General features: G+C 39.1%; 1 protein-coding gene across 1 annotated transcript; it reads left to right on the top strand.

Moving 5' to 3' along the window:
- The first annotated feature begins 9,968 nt into the window (after nucleotides 1-9,968).
- Nucleotides 9,969-13,761, top strand: LOC133625559 (uncharacterized). The gene is made up of 2 exons (XM_061997407.1): nucleotides 9,969-10,792; nucleotides 13,610-13,761. Exons 1-2 carry the CDS (start codon nucleotides 10,042-10,044, stop codon nucleotides 13,759-13,761), a joined length of 903 nt encoding a protein of 300 aa, XP_061853391.1. The 5' UTR covers nucleotides 9,969-10,041.
- Nucleotides 13,762-20,717: the final 6,956 nt, after the last annotated feature.

The raw sequence follows: 20,717 nt of genomic DNA, 5'->3' as shown, positions 1-20,717 counted from the left end.
GACTGAGTTTGCTTGGAACAGACTGTATCAATCAGTCATCTTTTTGTTGCTTCATAACTTTGGGATGAAATCAAAACACTTTTTTTTTTGTAATTTCTAAGAGACATGATGATGTGTAATGCTGCCAGGAATTTAACTTTTTAGGCCTGTCCATCTGACTTAGCTGTTGTTCTGAATATTCACTTCTTACTTAGACACAATCATTTCCTCTAAGACTTATTTAAACCACACAAAATGCAAGACAGTTCTCTCCATTTTCAAAACATACCTAACACAAAGGCATTCTCTGCACACACTGAAAGTGTTACTATGGCACTAGTTCAAAGGAGGGATTGCATGGCAAATTTTGCCTTAGTTTCCTGTCTGATTGTTTCTCTTTGTAGGCACCCCGTTGGCTTCAGTGGCAGTGCACACCTTTCTATTCTGCTACTACCTTCTATGCCTGTATAAAAGCTATTTGAGTTAGAGCAGTTTCAGCATAAAAAATCCATTTGGGATTTTTTTTTCTTGTTTTTCATAGTAGGATCTCTAGCTATGATGTGTTATCCTTTGCTTATTTATAGCCTTTTTTCCCCTTCTGTTGAGTCTTACTTTCTTCCTCCTTTTCTCTGCTTTGATGAAAGATATTATAGTTCTAAATTCCCTCTTGAACAACAGGGTCAAATTCTGAACAATAATTCCTGACATTCTTTCAGCACATTCTTCCTGTAAGCTAAGTTATCTGATAAATTTTTAGGAGTGAGTTTATCCAATTTGATATTGTATTACTACTCTCCAAGTAGAAGTGCAATTTTGCTTTTCACATTTGTTTATAGGTAGAGCTAATAGCTCACTCTGTATCCAAATAATGCTTTTAGATCCAACTCCTTTGCCCATCTTTAAATTGTGTTGAAACTTTCTTTGCTAGTGGAGTATATAGTCTCTCATGCCTTAGGCTGAGTTTTCCAGGGAGTTCTGAAAAGATTTCAGTTAAAATAAAACTGAATCTCCATGACGGAATGGAAATCTCTTTCTCCCACGCTAAAGAGAGGATTTTTATAAGTTAGTAATAATTGAATAAATCATCTGAAGCAAGTGTATTCTACCTATTCTCACTTCCTACATACTGACCAAACAGGACACATTTACATGTGTGAGCTCCATCCTGGATAGACATAAACTTTCTCTGGTCTCCCTTTTTCATGCTCCTTCCATATTCTTTGTCTACTAGTGCTCATGGTAGATGGTAGTTCAATGATGCTAAAATTAAGAATGGAAAGTCCACCATTTGTGTTGCTGAGTTATTTTCTTACCCAGCAGTTGTGTAAGGTTCCATATAATGTTGTTCCTGATTTACTGTCTATATCAGACTTATGTGTTTCAGACTCATGGCTTTTCCAGCATCTTGGGATTAAGCTGTTATCCTCCTTCTTGCATTACGGATGTCCAAATGATTCCAGTCTTTCAGTCTCTACAGCCATGTTGTCCTGGTCACAAAAGACTTGAGTAGAATATGTAGGGAAGGATTCCTCTTCCCATAGGGCAGATATGGATGTGCTGGTTGAGACATTAAACAGATAGGTTGAAAATAAATGTCAATGCCAGTTTTGTCCTCAAGGGTGAGTCCTTTCTTCCAGTCCTTCTTCATAGTTCACAGGTTCAAGAGACTGCACCCAGACTTTTCTGAGCCGAGAGAAAATCTCTTTTGTTGTGTCACTTTAGCACCTCTGTGCAGACCTGCTACAAGCCCTCTGTTTCCAGCCTTTCCTATTCTCTATCTGCCTCAGTCCAGAAGGCTGCCAAAGCTCAGCCTGCTCTGTCACTTCTGGGGACTCATCTGATCTCCAAGGGGATTATGCTGGACTCAGAAGTAAGTCTCCCTCACTGCTCCTGATTATTACTGCCTCTCTAGTAGAGCATAAAATGTAGAGTATGTATACAGCAAATTTGAGTAAAATATTATTACACTATTACACATGGGTATGCATGCCAAAGTTTTGAAATGCCCATAGTTCTCCATACGACTTTAAGTTTAGACCACTGGATGTACTTTTGACAATCAAATTAATTTCTTGCAACTTTTTTTCCTCTCCCTTCATCTTTACTTCATTTGTTGCTGAATTTGGTGGAACATCCTGTTTCTGTTTATAAAACTGATCTCTTCCACTACTCACTAGCAAATTTCTGCAATGTGTAAATTCCTACTAAAGACGTTTTCCTCTGCTTCTGGAGAATGACATATTTTCCTTGCTGCTCTCAAGGAGTTTCTAGGTAGTGCTTAGCAATCTATTTAAATATCATTTTGCACATTGTCCACTAATACTCAGTTCCATGTTTTCATGAAACATCTAGGATCTGAATAGTGCAAAGTCTGACCATTAATTGCATTTCTGTCTGCAATTACAGCAAACTGTAGCTGGACAATGAATACATCAAGAGCATCAAAAAAGCGCAAATTGCTTGAAAAAAAAATCAGGTTCTTTCTAGATTCTGCTTCCTGTATTCAGGAACTGCTTTGAAACTGTGTAAAAAACTACTATGTTTTAAAATCATATTTATTCTTCAGAGCATGGATGAGAATGTAGATTTTCCCATCCAGTGCCTGATGTTCTAGGAATTCAGTTTCTTCATGACTCAATGACTGAGCAGAGAATAAAAGTGATGTCATATATAGATTTGAAAGTTCTTAGGAAGAAATATGAACCTAAACAAGGAATCTGACATCTTGGATCTGCTTCTTCCTCCAAAACGTTTTCTACTATTGGAAGCCAAGTCAGTACCACACCTGTGAGTGGAAGACTCAGGTATAGAATCTGAGTATTTGAGTGCATTTTCCTGAAACTCTTAAATACTCTCCTAACAGGCAATGGTTTAGAAATCATTCCGATTGCCTGCGTTTTCTCACTTGCCAGTTAAAGTCTGTTTCACACTGAAGAGAGTGAATATAGTGGCTTCTTATTTATCTTCTCATCTACTTTGTCTCACTATTCTGAAGTTATTGATCCGGACATGCAACAAAGGATCTTGGATGAATCCTGCTCCAGGACCCTAAAAGTCCTTTACTGATTCTACTTTCAGCACCTGTGTTGTAGATTTTGGTGAAGTTTTAAAATACAGGTGTTTTTTTTTTTTTTTTCAACTTGATACTTTTTTCCTGTAAGATGCCTCCAGCATCTCTTTTTTATTGTATTTGAATTCTTTTGTTCTTAAATGTTTTTATGCACTTCCCCTTCTTCAATGTCTTTTGGAGCTACTTCAGATAGACAGAAACAGTGTGTCTGCAATGTAAGAGAAGCTCTTGGTAAAGTTAGGAACTAAGGGAAAAAGGCCTGTGTGTTCATGGCTTAAATCTTTGTTTTGCTACATGAAAATGATCTGAGATTCCTGACCCACCACTGCTCTGTATCCTGCTATGGACAAAGTTAATATGGAAACTACTAGGGAGAGCACGTCTAAATCAGGAACCAAAAGTATGCTTAAATCAGCCTGTATTTGCCTCTAGATGTCTCCCAACGTTTCTTACTTTTGAAAATTCAAACACACTTGGCACCTCTGTCAGTTGTTTTCAGCATGTGCTCTCTCCTTGCATGGCCCTTCCCTCATGCCCTGGCCCTCAAAATTAAATTTGTGGTTTATGGTTCACAAATACAATTCTTTCTTGTTGCTATGTAATATTTTCATAATCTATCAACTGACCTTAACATGGGTCATACAGGAAGATTTGCTGTTACACTTATAGGAGCTATTTCTGGGAAAAATACTGGGTAATGCAGACAGTTTGTGTTGCAATGGGTTTGAATCCAGTGACTGGAAATGAACACTTAATTGATAGACTCCATAAGCATATTACCAAGCAAAGCATATGCAAACCTGAGTAAATTTGAACTATTTTTGCAGTACTTGCCTGCAGAAGAATGGAATCTTCACAAATATTTGTACAATGATCTTGCTGTACTTCTTGTTGCATTTCAGAAAGTGTCAGCTGGAAAACACTTCTACTAGGTTTGTTTCTTCCTCAGTGCTGATAGGTACCTGACTGTCTCAGCTTTTGCAGATGGAATTCAGGAGTTGCTTTGATGTTAGTCAGTTAGTCAGCCTACTTCATATTGTTCTTTTATTTAGGTGTTGTGATTTAAAAAATAATTTTATCTAATTTGCATCAGTATAGTGAGAAGATAAATTTACTCACTGAATCAGCACAATACACTTTACTGTTAGTGTGATCCACATGCAGACTGAAGTAGAATAGGGCGGCATACTGTACCACCACTTTTAGATGTGGATTTACACCTATTTTCCCGCTCAGAGCAGGAAAAAGTGGCTTCATACAGAATACCCTCTGGAACTCAGCAGGAGCTGCTGCCTCTCAGGCACGAGATAGAGGTATGCAGGTGCTTCCTGCAGGTGCTATGGAGCTGCTTGGTTTGAACTGCTTCCTCTTGCACCAGAGGGATGCTGTCAGTCCTGCCCTGAGGAAGGGCAGCAGGTCCTAGTCTACAGCCAGTAACTTCACACACTTGCCTCTGGGAAAGGAGACTTTCTTCTCACTCTGGAATTTTAAACACCCATGTATAACAGGTAAAAATGGCCAGCCTTATTTAAACCAAGCAGATCCTGAGGATATAGGCAACACGAAAAAAATGTGGAAGAGTAAACTGAAGGAACGTGACAAACAAGTGGTCATGCCCAGTCAGCATGCCTTTATGAAAGGCGAGTCCTGCTTGACTAACCCAATCTCTTCCTATGGCAAGGTGACCCACTTAGTGGATGAGGGAAAGGCTTTGGATGTGGTTTTCCTGGACTTTAGTAAGATCTTTGACACTGTCTCTCACAACGTGCTCCTGGAGAAACTGGCTACCCATAGGTTGGATGGACACACTCTGAGATGGGTGAAAAACTGGTTGGATGGCTGGGCCCAGAGAGTTGTAGTGAATGGAGTTAGATCTAGTTGGTGGATGGTCCCCAGTGGTGTTCCCTGGATCTCAGAGCTGGGTCCTGTTTTGTTTAACATCTTTATCAATGATATGAGGAAATGGGTTTAGGTAGTGCCAGAGGATGTGTAGATTGGACGTTAGGAAGAATTTTTTCACTGAGAGGGTTATTAAGCATTGGAATGGGCTGCCTAGGTGGAGATACCATCCCTGGAAATATTCAAAAGATGTGTACTTGAGGTGCTGAAGGATATGGTTTAGTTTAGTGATGGTCCTGGCAGTATTAGATTAGTGGTTGGACTTGATGATCTTGAAGGTCTTTTCTAACCATAATGATTCTATGATTCTAATGAGAAGAGACTGCTTAGCTCTTTTGAGGAAGCTAACTGTAGCAAGGAATTATCCTCTTTAGATGTTTATTTAGCCTTACAATGTCATGCTCAGAAAGCAAGGAGGACCATGGCTATGGCTTTTATTGAGATAGCTGCTTCTTTTTGAAGAACTGTATTCAACCATCAAACAACAGTTGCATACAAATAAATGATCAAACAGTTGTGATTGTGATTAGCAGTCAAACAAGCACAGGTTAAGAAGATTTAATGAAATTTGCTTATTCTAAAAGCTACTGAGAGAAGACCTAAAAGATCATAAAAAAAGAAAGCAGATAATGGTAACTTACTTTCTGTAGGTAAGAAGCAAGATGTTATGGCCTTAACTTTAAGTAACCAAAATTTAGGGATGGATATCAGGAAGTATTTTCTGATGGCAAATAGTGTGAAGCAGAGGAATAGATTACCTGTGGAGATGTCACATCTTTCTCACTGGAATAATTGGTTATACAGTCAAAATGCTAAGCCTCTTAGCTGTGTCCTGCTGTGCCCTGACTATTTCAAGACAAAGTAATAATTACCTCCTTCCTTGTCTCTTCCACTTTCCAGGCAAAGTAAAGTGAAATATGTAGGCCACAAAGGAGATAAAATGACTTCCAGCAGATGTCTAGTCCAGCTGATATGGGATATATGACCATAAACTTTCATCACAAATTGAAGCTATTTGGCAGTCACTATCACAGATTAGACAGGTGAGCTGGCTGACTTCTCTTAGGATTCCTTCTGTTCTTATTTTTTGCAGCCTCCTCAAAGAAAGTAATCAGATAGGTTTGACCTGGCAGAAGAACTGATTGCTCATCTAGTCATGTTCTTCCATATAAACTGAGTGGAAAACACCCTAGCACATTCATATCTGTTAATGTAACTGTGTAGAGGTGACAACTTACTGCCAGTGTAGGATTAGAGACTTGGTACCATGGACAACCCACCAGTCCAGAAGGCAAAAGATTGTGTTCAGCTGTAACAGCCCTGAGGCTGCTGTGACAGAAACGGAGAACAGGTAATTGTGAACTATGAACTAACTATGCTTGCCTGAGTAAGAGGACACTTAGTAAAAAACATTTCAGATTCTCCTGTTACAATTCTACCTGTTGAGTGTGAAATGGATACATTTTGACAGTTGCAGTGGAGATGGGAAGATATGCATTGAGCTGCTTAATCCTTTTCCTGTCTGCTCCCTTTCTTCTCCTAAGTAAATTCATGTCTGCCCACTAGCTTAAAGGGCCAAATTTATAAGCCATTTAGATACTTTAGCATTGGTCTCAGTCCCCCTACGGCCCTACAAAATGTCTTCAAGTACTTTTTCTTTCATTGTCCTCCTTGTTTCAAGAGTTCTCTCCAAACCTAGCAGATTCTTGGGAATCTAAATTTAAAAACCTATGCCACAGCAGTAAAACGCTATCTTCAGAACTGGTATCAGTATCTGCTGTTGGAGACCTCTTCAAAACCACTCCATGGGTTAAAAATGAGGCACTGAAGAAGCACTTAGAGGACTCAGAATAATTTTCTCATTCTCTAGTTTCTTTCTTTTAAAAACAGCTCCTGAATTCTTGTGCATTGCATGTTAAAAAAAGTTTAAAAATAGTCTGCCAGTATAGTTTAGAAAAGTTCATAACTTTAAAGACCAACATGGAGAGAGCTGTCACTGATAAAAACTTGCTGCAACTCAGCTATGCTTTGCATGAGAGTAAGTGATTTTGCTACTTATTGTTGCTTACTGAGTCTGAAACCCTCTGAGGTCTTCCAAAGGTCTAAGAACTGTTAAGAGGTGAATGCTAAGAAGCTATCTTTACAGGAAAAAGTGATTTTCAAAAGAAGGTTGATGAATTTAAAACAATTAAAGAGGCTTTGGTCCGGGTACATAATACAGGAACCATTTTTTATCTTATTCTACAGTAAAGCACAACAGAGCTCAAGTCAATGGTAAAAAGAAGTGAAAAGAGCTTATTCATTTGAGGCTATAGAAGGTATACAAAACACGATAATCTATCTGTTTTTGTATTCAGTATTATGCCAAAGAGTAAATCAAAAATATTAACTGAGCAAAGCTATAAAAATCCCAGGAAAAAAAAAAAAAAAAAAAAACCCACAGAAAAGAAAGGAAAAAAGATTTGGTCAAAAACAGTGTATCATAGAATGGCAGGGTTGGATGGGACCTTTAGAGATCATCCAGTCCACCTCCCTGCCAAAGCAGGTCCACCTAGGTCAGGTCGCATAGGAACATGTCCATGTGGGTCTTGAAGACCTCCAAGGAAGGAGACTCCACATCCTCCCTGAGCAGCCTGTTCCACTGCTCCCTCACCGTCACAGTAAAATAGTTTTTCCTTATGTTTAAATGGAACTTTTTGTGTTCCAGCTTCATCCCATTACCCCTTGTCCTATCACTGGATACCATATAAAAAAGAGATACTCCAACCTCCTGACACCCACCATTTAGATGTTTGTAAATATTAATGAGATCCCCTCTCAGTCTCCACTTCTTTAGACTAAACAGCCCCAGTTCCTACAGCCTTTCCTCATAAGGAAGATGTTCCATTCCCCTGATCATCTTGGTGGCCCTGCGCTGGACTGTCTCCAGAAGTTCCCTGTCCGTCTTGAGCTGAGGAGCTCAGAACTAGACACAGGACACCAGATGAGGCCTCACCAGGGCAGAGTAGAGGGGAGAAGAACCTCCCTTGACCTGCTGGACACGCTCCTCTTAATGGATCATGGGATGCCCTTGGCCTTCTTGGCCACAAGGACACATTGCTGACTCATGTTTATTATCAATCAGGACTCCCAGGTCTCTCTGCAGAGCTGCTCTCCAGCAGGTCAATTCCCAGCCTGTACTGGTGCATGGGGTTATTCCTTCCCAGATACAGGACTCTGCACTTGTCCTTGTTGAACCTCATGATGTTTCTCTCTGCCCAACTCTCAAGTTGGTCGAGATCCGGCTGAATGGCAGCACAGCCTTCTGGGGAATCAGCCAGTCCTCCCAGTTTGGTGTCATCAGTGAACTTGCTGAGGGTACACTCTGTCCGGGTTGTTAATGGAGATGTTGAATCAGAGTGGCTCCAGAACCAATCCCTGTGGAACTCCACTGGCCACAGGCCTCCAACTCCATTCTGTGCCATTGATCCCCACCCTCTGGGCTCTGTCATTCAGCCAGCTCTCGATCCACCTCACTGTCCACTCATCCAAACCACACTGCCTGGGATTTCTGATGAGGATGTCATGGGAGACAGCATCAAAAGCCTTGGTGTATATGTGTATATATACACATAAAAGTTTTAATATAGATTTGTAAATTAAGAAATAAATATATACAAAAGACTATCCATAATAGGCATAAAAATGCTGCTAGATACAAACTAGGCAGTTTACTAAGGGGAAGAAAGTTACTGTACAGGTGCAAAAACTGCATTGGAAGTGGAGAGTGAGAATGTGATAAGCAGCTCTGCAGAAACAACACTAAGGTCAGTGAAGAAGGAAGGAAGGAGGTGCTCCAGGCCTGCAGCATGTCATGCAGCCCATAGTGGTACCCTGCCACTGCAGTTCATGGAGGCCATGGTGGAGCAGAGATCCACTTGTAGCCTAGGGATGACCTCATGCCAGAGCAGGTGAATGCCTGAAGGAGGCTGTTGACCCCATGGGAAGCCCACATTGAAGCAGATTTGCTGGCAGGACTTGTGACCCCATGAAGGAACCACACTGAGGCAGTCTGATCCTGAAGGTCTGCACTCCATGGAAGGTCCCACTCTGGAGTGATTTGTTGTGGGTATGAATATGACTTAGACCAGCCATAATTTTCTTTCATAAAGGTGATACAGCTAGCAAACCACTTCCAATTATCAGAAACAGGTGCTCCAGGTTAATCAATTGAGCCCTGGGTAATCATGTGGGAGGAGACAGCATACATGAAGAAGAGGAGGGCAATTAAGGGGTGGCTTTGACTCAGCCAAGCTGTGAGCTTTTTGATATATTTTTTCTCTGCCCTGTTCAACTTAGCAGAGAGAGTGACAGTGACTTTGATGGGCACCTGGCATCCAGCCAGGGTCAACAAAATGTGATCATGCAATTTGTTCCTTTGCCCTCAGCAACAGGCACATACCATCAATTCAGTGGTCTCCTGAGTCTTGTATACAGCATGTATGTTGGAATACCTTTTTAAACAATACAGAAATAGTGTTCATTCTATCTGTCCTGGTTTGAGCCAGGGTAGAGTTAATTCCCGTGAGGAATCAGGAAAGGGCACAGCTTGAACAGCTGACCCAGGCTGGCCAGCAGGTATTCGATACCATCCTAACCGTCATGCCCAGGGTACAGGTGGGGGCTGGCCGGAATAAGCTCTTGCCCCGGAATAAGTGCTTCCGGGGGGGCGCGCGGGCTCTCGGTCACCGGTACGGAGCGGTCGCTTACGTCGGGTCCCGGGTGGTGAGCAATTGTATCACTCACCAGTTTTCTCTGTAATATTCCCTTGTCTTTGTTATAGTTGTTACTCCTCAATTTCCCAGTAAACTGTTCTTATTTCAACTTACGCGGGCTCTTTTACTTTTTTTTTTTCTTTCCCTCTCCGATCCCCTCCGCATTCCGTCGGAAGGGGGAGGGGGAGGAGTCGCGGTTTTCTTCCCCTTTGCTCCGGCTGGGCAAAACCGCGACATTTATTGGCGCCCAACGTGGGGCCCGCGAGGTTGAAATAGAACAGACTGGGTTTAAACAAAATCCTTGTGTACACTCCTGACACTAACTGATTGCTGATCACAATGTTGGCTGATATGCTCGTATGGTGGTATTACATGTCCTCTTATCTGCATCATGTATGTCCTGTGATAGTGTTTCTCGTCGGTGGAAAAATGTATAAAATTCTCATGCTACTGCACTGGATGGGATTGGCTTATGATATGATTTTGTCATGGGTTATTAAGTTGGGCTGGTATGTGTACATGGCTTTTATGGCTTTTCTATCTCTTCCACGTTTTCTCTTAGAACTTAATAATGGCACTCAATTTATGGGAAAAGCTGACATGTGTAATTGCTCTCACTATGTCATTTACCCTCATTTCAATAATACTTGGAATGTTCTAATTACCATGTCTGTAGTATTTTCCCATGTTTCTACCTTGGCTTGGATTGTGAAATTTTTTTTTAGAGCTGTGAGGAAAGGCATACAGAATATGGACAGGTGTCCAGGGAGCTTTTTACCTGTAAAGATTTGGAGAACGCAGGAACCCATTCCTAATTCAGCTGTGCCAGAACCAGTTGCTGTTACCACTGTGGACACTCAAACTGAGACAACTGATACAATTGCTGTTGAATCAGAGTGTCAATCTGTGCCAGTATCAGTTGCCCCTGTACAGAAAAAGAAATATACAAAGAAACCAGTTCGCAGCACTAAGGATGAAGATGAACAAGGGACATCACAGAAGGAAGAAGAGGTGGAGCCAGAGATAATCAGCCGGTCCTTGTCCCTGAATGAACTGCGAGATGTGCGGAAAGATTACAGCCGTCGCCCAGGTGAGCACATTATCACCTGGCTGCTCCGATGCTGGGAAAATGGAGCCCACAGTTTGGACTTAGAGGGCAAAGAAGCCAGGCAATTGGGCTCCTTGTCCCGGGACGGGGGCATTGATAAGGCTATGGGAAGACCGTCACAAACCCTCAGCCTCTGGAGGCGACTTTTGTTGGGCGTGAGGGAAAGATACCCCTTCAAGGAAGATATTACAAGCCCCCCAAGTAAGTGGACCACCATGGAGAAAGGCATTCAATATTTGAGGGAGTTAGCTGTGCTGGAGATTATTTATAATGACTATGCACCCGCAGACCCAGATGAAATTCAATGCACACGAGTTATGTGGCGAAAGTTCCTACGAAGTGCACCACCAATGTCGCGCCAGCCCCCACCTGTACCCTGGGCATGACGGTTAGGATGGTATCGAATACCTGCTGGCCAGCCTGGGTCAGCTGTTCAAGCTGTGCCCTTTCCTGATTCCTCACGGGAATTAACTCTACCCTGGCTCAAACCAGGACACTATCAAATGAAATGCTTGTATTAACAATGGCAGGATCAGCTTGTCAGCTCCCAACAGAAGTCAAGTGGTTGATTTTTTGAGTTCTAACAAACATATCTCTGTGGCTCATGGCATTTTGAGTATTATGCCAGTCTGTGGCTCTATCCACTGTAATATCCTGCATGCAAGATTTCAAGGTTAAGCTCATCCTTTCACAGGAGTATATTTCACAGTTTGTATGGGGTAATTTATGAATTGCTGGCACAGTACTACAAGTATGAGGGACTGGTAAGTCTAAATCCAGATCTTATCTTTGCTTGTTGTATAAACTACTAAAATATCTTTTCCAAGGCTGCTACATATCTAGATTTTTCATTTCTTAGAATTGTTTCATGAACACACACAGGCTGAACCTAACTTTTAAAACTATACAAAGATTAAATGCAAACAGAACTTAGACTTTTTACTGGTGAAAATGCAGGTAGATTCTGCAAACAGTGAAAAATGTCTTTTTCAGAGTGACATTTCTATACTTTAGAGAGAAAATAAATAAATAGTTTTGGCTTATGGACTGAGTTCTCACCTCTTAGTTTATAGTCAGGACCCGAAGTGACTGGAAAACTGGTCAGTGTTTACCTCTGAAGATTTTAGACAAGGGGGTTGTAACTTATTAAACTCCACAAAAGCTAGAAAAGGTGCTTAATGAGAACATAACTGTGATACATATCTTCCCTCATGTCTCCTAAGTTCTGTTTCTATGAGTGCGGCTCTGTAAGGGCCATACAGGCTCTTGTGTACCTTTTCTGAGGGCTGGTCCCCCTTTGCAGAAGAAACGTGCTTTATAGCTGCTCTGGGAAATGCTTGCACCTGCATGGAGAGGCAGAGAACAGCACATAGGGAATGTGTGAATGTAATATATCTGCAGGTTTTATATTTCAACCTCCCACACAACCAAGCTGAGGATAAAACTAAGGATTACATTGATTATTTTGAGTATTACTCAAGTTAATTCAACATGAGTGGATCTTATTTCTCATATGAGTTGCAGGAGCCAAACCTGTCAGATTGAAATACATGTAAGTGTATAAGACATTTTTCCAACCAAATGGATTTGACTAATTGTCCAAGTCAATACATCATGCATAGGACACCTTACACTCAATTTTAAATGCTTGCTCCTATCAAGCATCCCAGAAAATTATTACAGTACTAGAAAATTAGCATATCCTAGAAAATGTATACATCTTACAACTTACAAAGGGAAATAGATATACTTTAAAGCTATGATCTGACGCATTTTAGACCTACTTTCCAGTGAAATAAGTTGCTTACAAGAGATTAAGTAGAGATAAACAGAGCTCACTCTGATTAACTGAGAAGCTGCTAGTCAGTGTTCTTTGCATAAAGCTTGCTGAACTGTGTAGCCCTTTTGACAACAGACTAGTTTAGGTTTATGGACTTTTTTCAGAGCTGTTTTAAGACTTTGAGCTGCTGCTCAGCATTCCTCACTTCGCTGTATGTGTTCTCTTTTTCTCTGTGTGCCAATTCACCTCTTTGCATCTCCAGCCTTAACAGCAGATTAAAGGCTTAAATTAAAGATTTTTATTGATTTCAGCTTTGTGTGACTTCAGTAAGGAAACAAAAGAACTTGGGCTGTGACAGGATCCTGAAGGCATCTGTAGAATTGTGCAATATGGAACAGAGTCATGCTTCTAGATTGTGGTTTTTCACTAAAACGGTTACATACATCGACAGAGATTTAACTACTCTAGCAGCAAAAGTCTTCTAACAAAAATAGTTCTCTTCAGTGCATGAAAGGAATTTGTACCTGATGTCAAGCAAGTAAATACTCATCTGGTGGTGATACGCTACAAGGGAATCTTGTTACTCCTTACTGTCACCAGTACCACAAGGCACATAGTCTGACCCGTTGGTACTTGTGATACTAAAGGAGATGTTCAGAGCACATAGCTTTGTGGCCAGAGATCTTCTCATGGCCCTGGCTATATCTAGGTGCTTTCAGTCACCTTCAGTTTGTTCTTTATAATTGAATTTCACACACATTACTTACGAGATTCTCTAATGAGCCCTCTTCCATAGGTTTCCCTACCATCCTTTACAATACTGTCATAAGACCCTGTTTGTCACTTACTTTTTATGATCAGGATATGCTATTATCTCAGGTTAATAAAAAAATTAGCATAATCAAGAGAATATTAAGAAAAAAAGCACCTTATACATATCTGTAAATGTAATTGTCTTTTCTTTTTCTTTGGAAATTTTACCTCAAGCTGATGCTTTGTCTTTGTTATCTCTGTTACAGAGTACCCTGAGAGGCCAAGACCCATCTTTGCTGTACATCTGAACCTTGATCCTAGAAAGTGTTTAAGAATTTGTCCCTCAGTCAACTTTGGGATTTACTACATGCCTTACTTGGACAATACTAAAGTACTTTGCAAGATCAGCAATGCGTAACTAACAACTAATGCTATCCATCTCTCAGCCTCTGTCCTTGCCTTAGCAACCAAAAATTACTTTGAAGTCTAAATATTGTATATGGGATAAAGATGTAGAAAGTGTTGATGCATGAGCCAGTCAGATGGACAGCAAAGGATGCTTCTAGCTTGTTACAAGTCTTTTGTGCTGTTGGTGAGCTGAAGTTACAGAGGACAAGAATTGTAACAGGAAAAGTATGAGATGCTGAAGCATGTTTTGTATAACTTCTCTGCCTGATTCCCTAAGAGACAAAGGCTTCAGTGAGTGTACTCTCACTTAATTAGCCTGCTTGTCCAGCTTACATAGCATTTAACTAGTGAATTTCAACAAAAATTGACAATGGATAGGATATTCCAAAATGCTAATTTCCAAAACTATGATGAAAACCAGTGACTGAGTACACGTGTAAGATCCAAATTGGTCATATGACTGAAGAAAAAGATGTTTCAGTTCTGTCCAATATACACCCCAAGAAGGAACAGCAGACCATTTAGCAGCTCTAGCTTTAAACTAGTCCTATCTATGCTGCCACTTACTCAGCTCAATAGGTATGGAGGATGTGATGGAGCTTATGGAACCACAGGAGACAGGACAGAAAAGATTCAGTGGTATTGTGTGCAGGTGGAGATACACAGGAGATACAGGACATGGATTCAGTAGGAATCTATTGTTACCACTGCCTGTAAGCAACTGGTATTGTATTTCTGATTGTTCAGCCCAGGAACATATAAGGAGAAATCCTGTAAAGTAAAAATACAGTAAACATATGATGACTTTAATTTTAACGTTGTTATTACTGTTTTTGTTGTGATGACTCTAAGCAACCTTCTGTGGAGTTTTTCAAATGTCTTTGAGAATGAGTTCTGGAGGCAAATCAGCTAGTGACACTGAGTTCTGCCCATTTGGATCTTAGCGTGGAATCAAATCTTATACAGCTATATAGATTAAGCAGCACTGTAAATTTTTGTCATATTAAGTATTCAAAGTTTTGTAATAAATTTATCATTAAATGCTCGTCCTGGGCAGTATTAAATGTGTACAGTGGGATACACTCTCAAAGGACTGGGAGACTCTTCCCATCCACCTGTATTTTTAAATACATAGAGCAGATTGGAAAAGAATTTCCTAACTTGCAGAACAGCTTTTGCAATATAAGTTCATCTAATCTGTCACACTTTTATATAGAAAAAATGCTACATGCAATAATTAAGTTTTGGATTTTTTTTTTTTTCAGAATTCATTAAAGCAAGAAATAAAGAGAGAAAAAACATTCTTTTTTTTGCCCCCTCGAACTGAATTGAGAATTGTGATTTACAGTTTTGCATTCATACCACTCAGTGAAACTAGAACCTATAATTTCTTTTCAACAAGCATTTTGTGAACGTTGCTCCAAAATTAATACATTAGATGAGACTCCTACTTAGTTTACACTTCGGACTAAAGCTGACTTCACAGATTTCAAATAAGTTAGGTCATATAAGCTTGCTCAATAGGCTTATTCTCTTGGTAAACTGACAACTATTGTTATTATGTATTTCTATGGAATGCACCATAATAAAATCGTGCAGAAGGTGATTTGTGTGTGAGATATAAATTTTGGGAGTTCAGTTCTGGATAGATATTATATATAAATTACTACATCCTGTGCTCCCGCCTAGTCTAATACATAAAAGATACAAATTATGTCTGCTATTCTGAGGTCTTTTTCTATAAATCATATCTATTCAATCTCCACAAGTGCTAGTTTTCCTCTCTTAAGCTGTCTTAATTTGAATTTGATTAACATAATTCCTTCAACTCAGAACAATTTGTGCTTTGCTCAAAACATGTTGCTTTTGTTATAGAAGGTATGATTTTCTTTGAACATAGATGAACATTCCTCCTTTTTCTAACTGTATCATCTGGTCTACTATAAAATACAGTTTACAAAAGTTACCTTACAAGAATTGTCTATTTAAGCATTTTAATAACTATTATAAATTTTTACTTTAAAATTAGATTTTCTGAAAGCTATTTTCACTATGTTTATAAAATTTAGAATGACTAGACAATTAGTAAGACTTTATTTAGCCCTTGTATTTTTATGTGATGCATTTTCTAAAGACAATAATATGAGAGACAAACCTTTATAGACTGCTCCCTTCACTCCCATTTGTCACTCTAATCATAGGTGCCAAAGGTCTAGCTTATAACACATATTACTGATGTATATCTGTTGTCACATGTTCAATTATTCTAACTCATATTCAATTAATTGTAATTCTAATGTGCTTTTCCAAGTATGCAAACTAGTCTGCAGCATCTTGTATGGATTTCCACTCAGCACAGTGCAGGAAGTAGATAACCACTTTGAGAAGGAGCACCAGAATAATGACTTTTTCACTTTTAGTGAGAATTACTTTGTGGGATACTATCTTTCAATTAAATTAGCTTTCACAAAGCTACCTTGCAACTGTAAAATGCCAGATTTAAACGATACTTTAATATTGATGTCACTCTTCAAATAAAGGCTTTCTAGCTTAATTCATAAAAAGTACAAAATATTTACGTTTATGTACAATTTAATTTCAGTACATTAATTTCACTTTGTTGGAAAACCCAGTGCCATGATGCCATCATACTGATGATATGATTATGTGATCATTATGATGAAGGAAAAAGTAGATAAGCCAACAAAAAAACATGTGTTTGAATTGCCTTATTTCTCACCTTACATTAATTTTAAATCCAATGTTTTCAGCTTCCATTTGCCATATGCAATTACAGCTTGTCACTTCTTTCATGTTTCTCTTTTGTAGGTATCCCACTTCCACCTGACCCTGTTAACTTGGCACAAATTTTATGACATTGATTGAAAGATCATATGCGGGTTCTGTTTCTGCAGATCTGGTCACATTTTATCAGTTGGTTGAAATGGATGAAACTGCTGCAAGGCACCACAAAATTTATCTACATTCTTCCACTTCTCAGTACTCAACTATTTCCTTTCGGCTTTCAGGATCATATCATCAAAGAATTGTAAATCTGAACAGCCTCATTGACTGCAATGGAAAAAGACTGGTTTCTCAAGCCTCTGTTTAAATCATAAAGAGCAAGACAACTTTTCAAGGCTACTACCCTCTGCTTATTCCCTTGACATACTTGAACCAACAAAGGGACAAATCTTGCCCTCTAATGCAACAGTAATGTTGATCATAAAGGAACAAATCTCAAATTATGGAATTAAAAAAACCGTCAAACCAGAACTGGTGAGAACAGTGATTTGGTTCTTAGCAGATTTTATTGCTACCATGTTGTCAAATAGCTGTCATTGTGTTTGATAGCATTATCTGAAAGTGGACTGGGTGGCAGTCTTCTGCTGAGGTACAGTTGTATCTGAACTGTGTTTTTCTTCCAACTTGTTCTTTTTGCAGTTTCCTAAGTGATTCATTTAATGATATTCAAATGCCTGAACATTTATTGCAGAAGAGGAAGTATTTTATTTCAGGGGTCAGGGGATTTTAATTTTTTATTTTGTTCATTCATGAGTTTATTTACTCATTAACTATGTGTTGGTTTATTAATTTTTAATTTATTTTATATCTCAGTGGTATTTGCTTTACTTTAACATGAAAGATACAGTGGAGCAATTTTGACATAATGTCAAATTGCTCTGATCTATCTTTGGAAAAATCAATAAAACAATTTGAAAATAAAAGCTGTGACTCACTGGCTGATCTACACAGAAAATATGTTAGTCTGCAATGCATTCTTTTTAAAATGACTACTTAAAAATTCTATGTAGCTTGTTTCAGATTTGATCTCCACATATCTAAAATCCTGCTTGGTGATCACTGACATTGTCACAGGGAAATTCCAGGCAAACTGGTGGACCACAACAATGTTACTGGAGCAGAGTGCCACAGTGTGTCTTGCTCAGGTTTTAACTGTATTTCCAAGGAAGAAGCCTTCATATGCCAAAAGCTGATGCTAATACCCAAGAAATGGGAGCCTCCATATGTTGCTGCCACCGGCAACACCACCAGGCCGCCCGCTGAGGGGACAAGGATCACCACACACTCAGCATTGATGATACTTTATTCCAACCCCTTGTTTACACCATTTGCTTATATCTGCTACCACCAGCACCTCCTCTCACTCCACCCCGTGCCCACCTCTTCTGTACCCTCCACCTCTCGTGTTACAACCCAAGATCTTCTGGATGCCTACTACAGTTGTAAGCCTCTCTGGAAGCTCAGAGTCCTCTTCAGCAAGCTTCTGTCCTGCTACGAAGGGGAGGTAGGTTTGACCTGGGGAGCTGCAGAGTGGATTGATGATGTCTGCCTGCACCATCAATCCACTTACAACACTGCTCATTTTAAAAGTCTTAGACACACTTGAGGTGGGTTTAATATGGATGAATTTGCTACTGGTCTTTCCGTGGTGTGATGAGTAATTTAATTTGCTTTTTCTCTTCCTCTATTTGTTCAACTAAAAAGCATATTTTATGGTAAGCCTGTGTGATACTTTCAAAATTGGTGTTTTTCATCACAGTTCATCTAGCTGCACATTCTGCCTAATAAAACATTAACATTTTTCCTGCTCAAATGTTTGCAGTATTCAGAAAGACTCATTGTCTCTTGGCCTCTCTTTAGCATAGAATGGCCTGCCCTTAAATTGATATTATGTATAGCATTGCTATTATTATTTAACATGATTTTTCCTTCTCATACTTGAGACTGATGAGACTATAGACCAGCTGTATTAAGAGCTCTATATTGCAGACTAATGTAAAGTGTCTCCGGCCAAAGATTCTGTGGTAAATTGACCAAAGCTTTTGTTTTACCTTTCAAAGAACATTATGCTTCTAAGTTCTTAATGAACCACAGATATTTTAACTTTTGCTTTGATGTCTTACCAAGTAGTCTCCTTTATAGTTTCTTGATCTTATTTCTAGCCTCAACACAATTGTTTTTCTCCTCATGATTTCCTGTTGAGGTGAAGTATTTCTTCATATGTCTTTCTTGTCCTACAGGCTCTTCCATTCATCAAGAATTCACAATGATTTTGCCTCTCTTCTCCTTCAAACAATAACTAGGTTTTGTGTAATTTCTCAAATTTTGCTTTAACAAAATTCATTACCAATCAAGAGTGCAAGGAGTATAGGCTATGATTAGATACATAGATCTCAGACCCACAGAATTGTAAATGTGCTTAGACTACCCTTGTACAATCAAGATACTCTGCAAGACATCAAGTAGATCTTAGAGGAGCCGTGGCAGTTTCTATGAGAAACAATGTATGTCCTATTAAAAATGCTACAAAGAAAAGTCTGATATCACACAGCAGCGGTTCCACTCATACTGCAACTTAAAAGAGATCATTAGCATTGAGGGAACAGAGAAAAATGGTATAGCAAGATACAAGCTATGTTTCTCTATGTTGAATTAGATTCAACGTCATTGATTCTGGATGCATTTGTACTTGCTGTTAACAGGTTCCAGCATAATTCTTTAGTATCTGTAAGAGAAATTTTTTAGTCAGTGTCCAGGTAGGATGGATTTTGCTCACATTTTCCTCTAGACTTTCAAAACCATTCTAAATTGTTGCCTGAGTTCCATAACAAACGACAGGGTGCCTATATATTTCACTTCTTGAGCATTTCATTCTCAGACTACAGATACTCTTTGAAAAGCAACAGGCATACAGTTGCACATGCACAATTATATAGATTTTTTTATGTGCACATATATCCTGTAATTGCAGAAAAAATGAGATACCTGGATACATAACTGATTCTAAGATATCTCAGGTGATATACAAAAATATAGTGTTACTGCTATATTATTCAGCTGCTTATTATAGTGTTTTAGGTAGAGAAATCACAGGTAGCCTCTGAAGTTGCAAATCCAGCATCGTCTACAAACTAATATGAATTTTTTTAAAATATCAGCTTAAAAAATTTCTGATGACAGGTTATGTAGTGTCGGTGCTAATATGTGTCAGTACTGTTACTATGGTGTGCAAAGTCAAAAGAAACAGAGTGATAATAAGTAAATATAAAGACACTGAAATTATTGGATAAAGGCACCTTACAAAAGATTTACTGTGTAGCCCCTCCAAACTGCAAGTCAAGAGCCGTGTCAGAGTCAGAAGTGCCTCCCTTGGCCTTGCAAACAACTCCTGTAGAAGGAAATGGGTACAATAGAAATGTAGCTTCTGGTTATGACTAATGAAAACAGAAATTAATTCAAACTGCCATGGGGAAAGAACTTGTTAAAATGTGAGAGACCTGAACTTCTTAGCTTGTGTGAAAGCAAGATGATGTATTTTATACTCATAGCTGTCTCAATAATAGCACAATGATAACTACCCAGGTGTGAAGGAAAGGCACAGAAAATAAGAAAAAAGGAGTGGCAGGTTGTGCTGGCAGATGTTATTACAGTAGATAGCCATTAGTGTTCAGAGAAATGATCTAGAGATTCATGGATTGAGACGGGAAAGTAATGAAAATATTAAGATATTCTGGAAATATATGGTCTTGGAATGTGGTCTTTCTGAATGGTCTCTTTATTTCTTATATGTCTCAATTTTCTATTCTGCAGTAATTCTGTATCATAATTAAGAGAAAGACATCACTCCTCAATTATGTACCTTTGAATCATATAAGATGTATGTGCAATGCAAAATACAATGCTGTCATTTATATTGGTGCTTTCTGCTGCAGTTCTAATTTTTAGCATGATGCAGCTTTGGTTCTGGTATATGTTCTTTGTGACAGACTGGGCTGGAAATAATTTTTAATATCTTTTTCATAAAATGAAGGAGTGTTTCATGCATGAAATTTTGTTACATGATTTTGATATCTCAGCATGCATTTCTGTCTCGTACTTCTACAGCAGAAGGAAAAATTGCAAGTTCACTGCAGGTTTCTGTTGTAATTGGACTGGGTCTGT

Source organism: Colius striatus, chromosome 5 (genome assembly GCF_028858725.1).
Source record: "Colius striatus isolate bColStr4 chromosome 5, bColStr4.1.hap1, whole genome shotgun sequence".
NCBI classification, from domain to species: Eukaryota; Metazoa; Chordata; class Aves; order Coliiformes; family Coliidae; genus Colius; species Colius striatus.
Note: the sequence above shows the minus strand (reverse complement) of the source record. Positions and strands in the feature narration are given on the sequence as shown.

Excerpts from the sequence above, each read along its gene's own strand:
- LOC133625559 (XM_061997407.1), top strand. The coding sequence starts at position 10,042 with ATGTTGGCTGATATGCTCGTATGGTGGTATTACATGTCCTCTTATCTG. Across the intron at positions 10,793-13,609 it reads AGATTACAGCCGTCGCCCAG|AGTACCCTGAGAGGCCAAGA; the intron begins GTGAGCACATTA and ends TCTCTGTTACAG.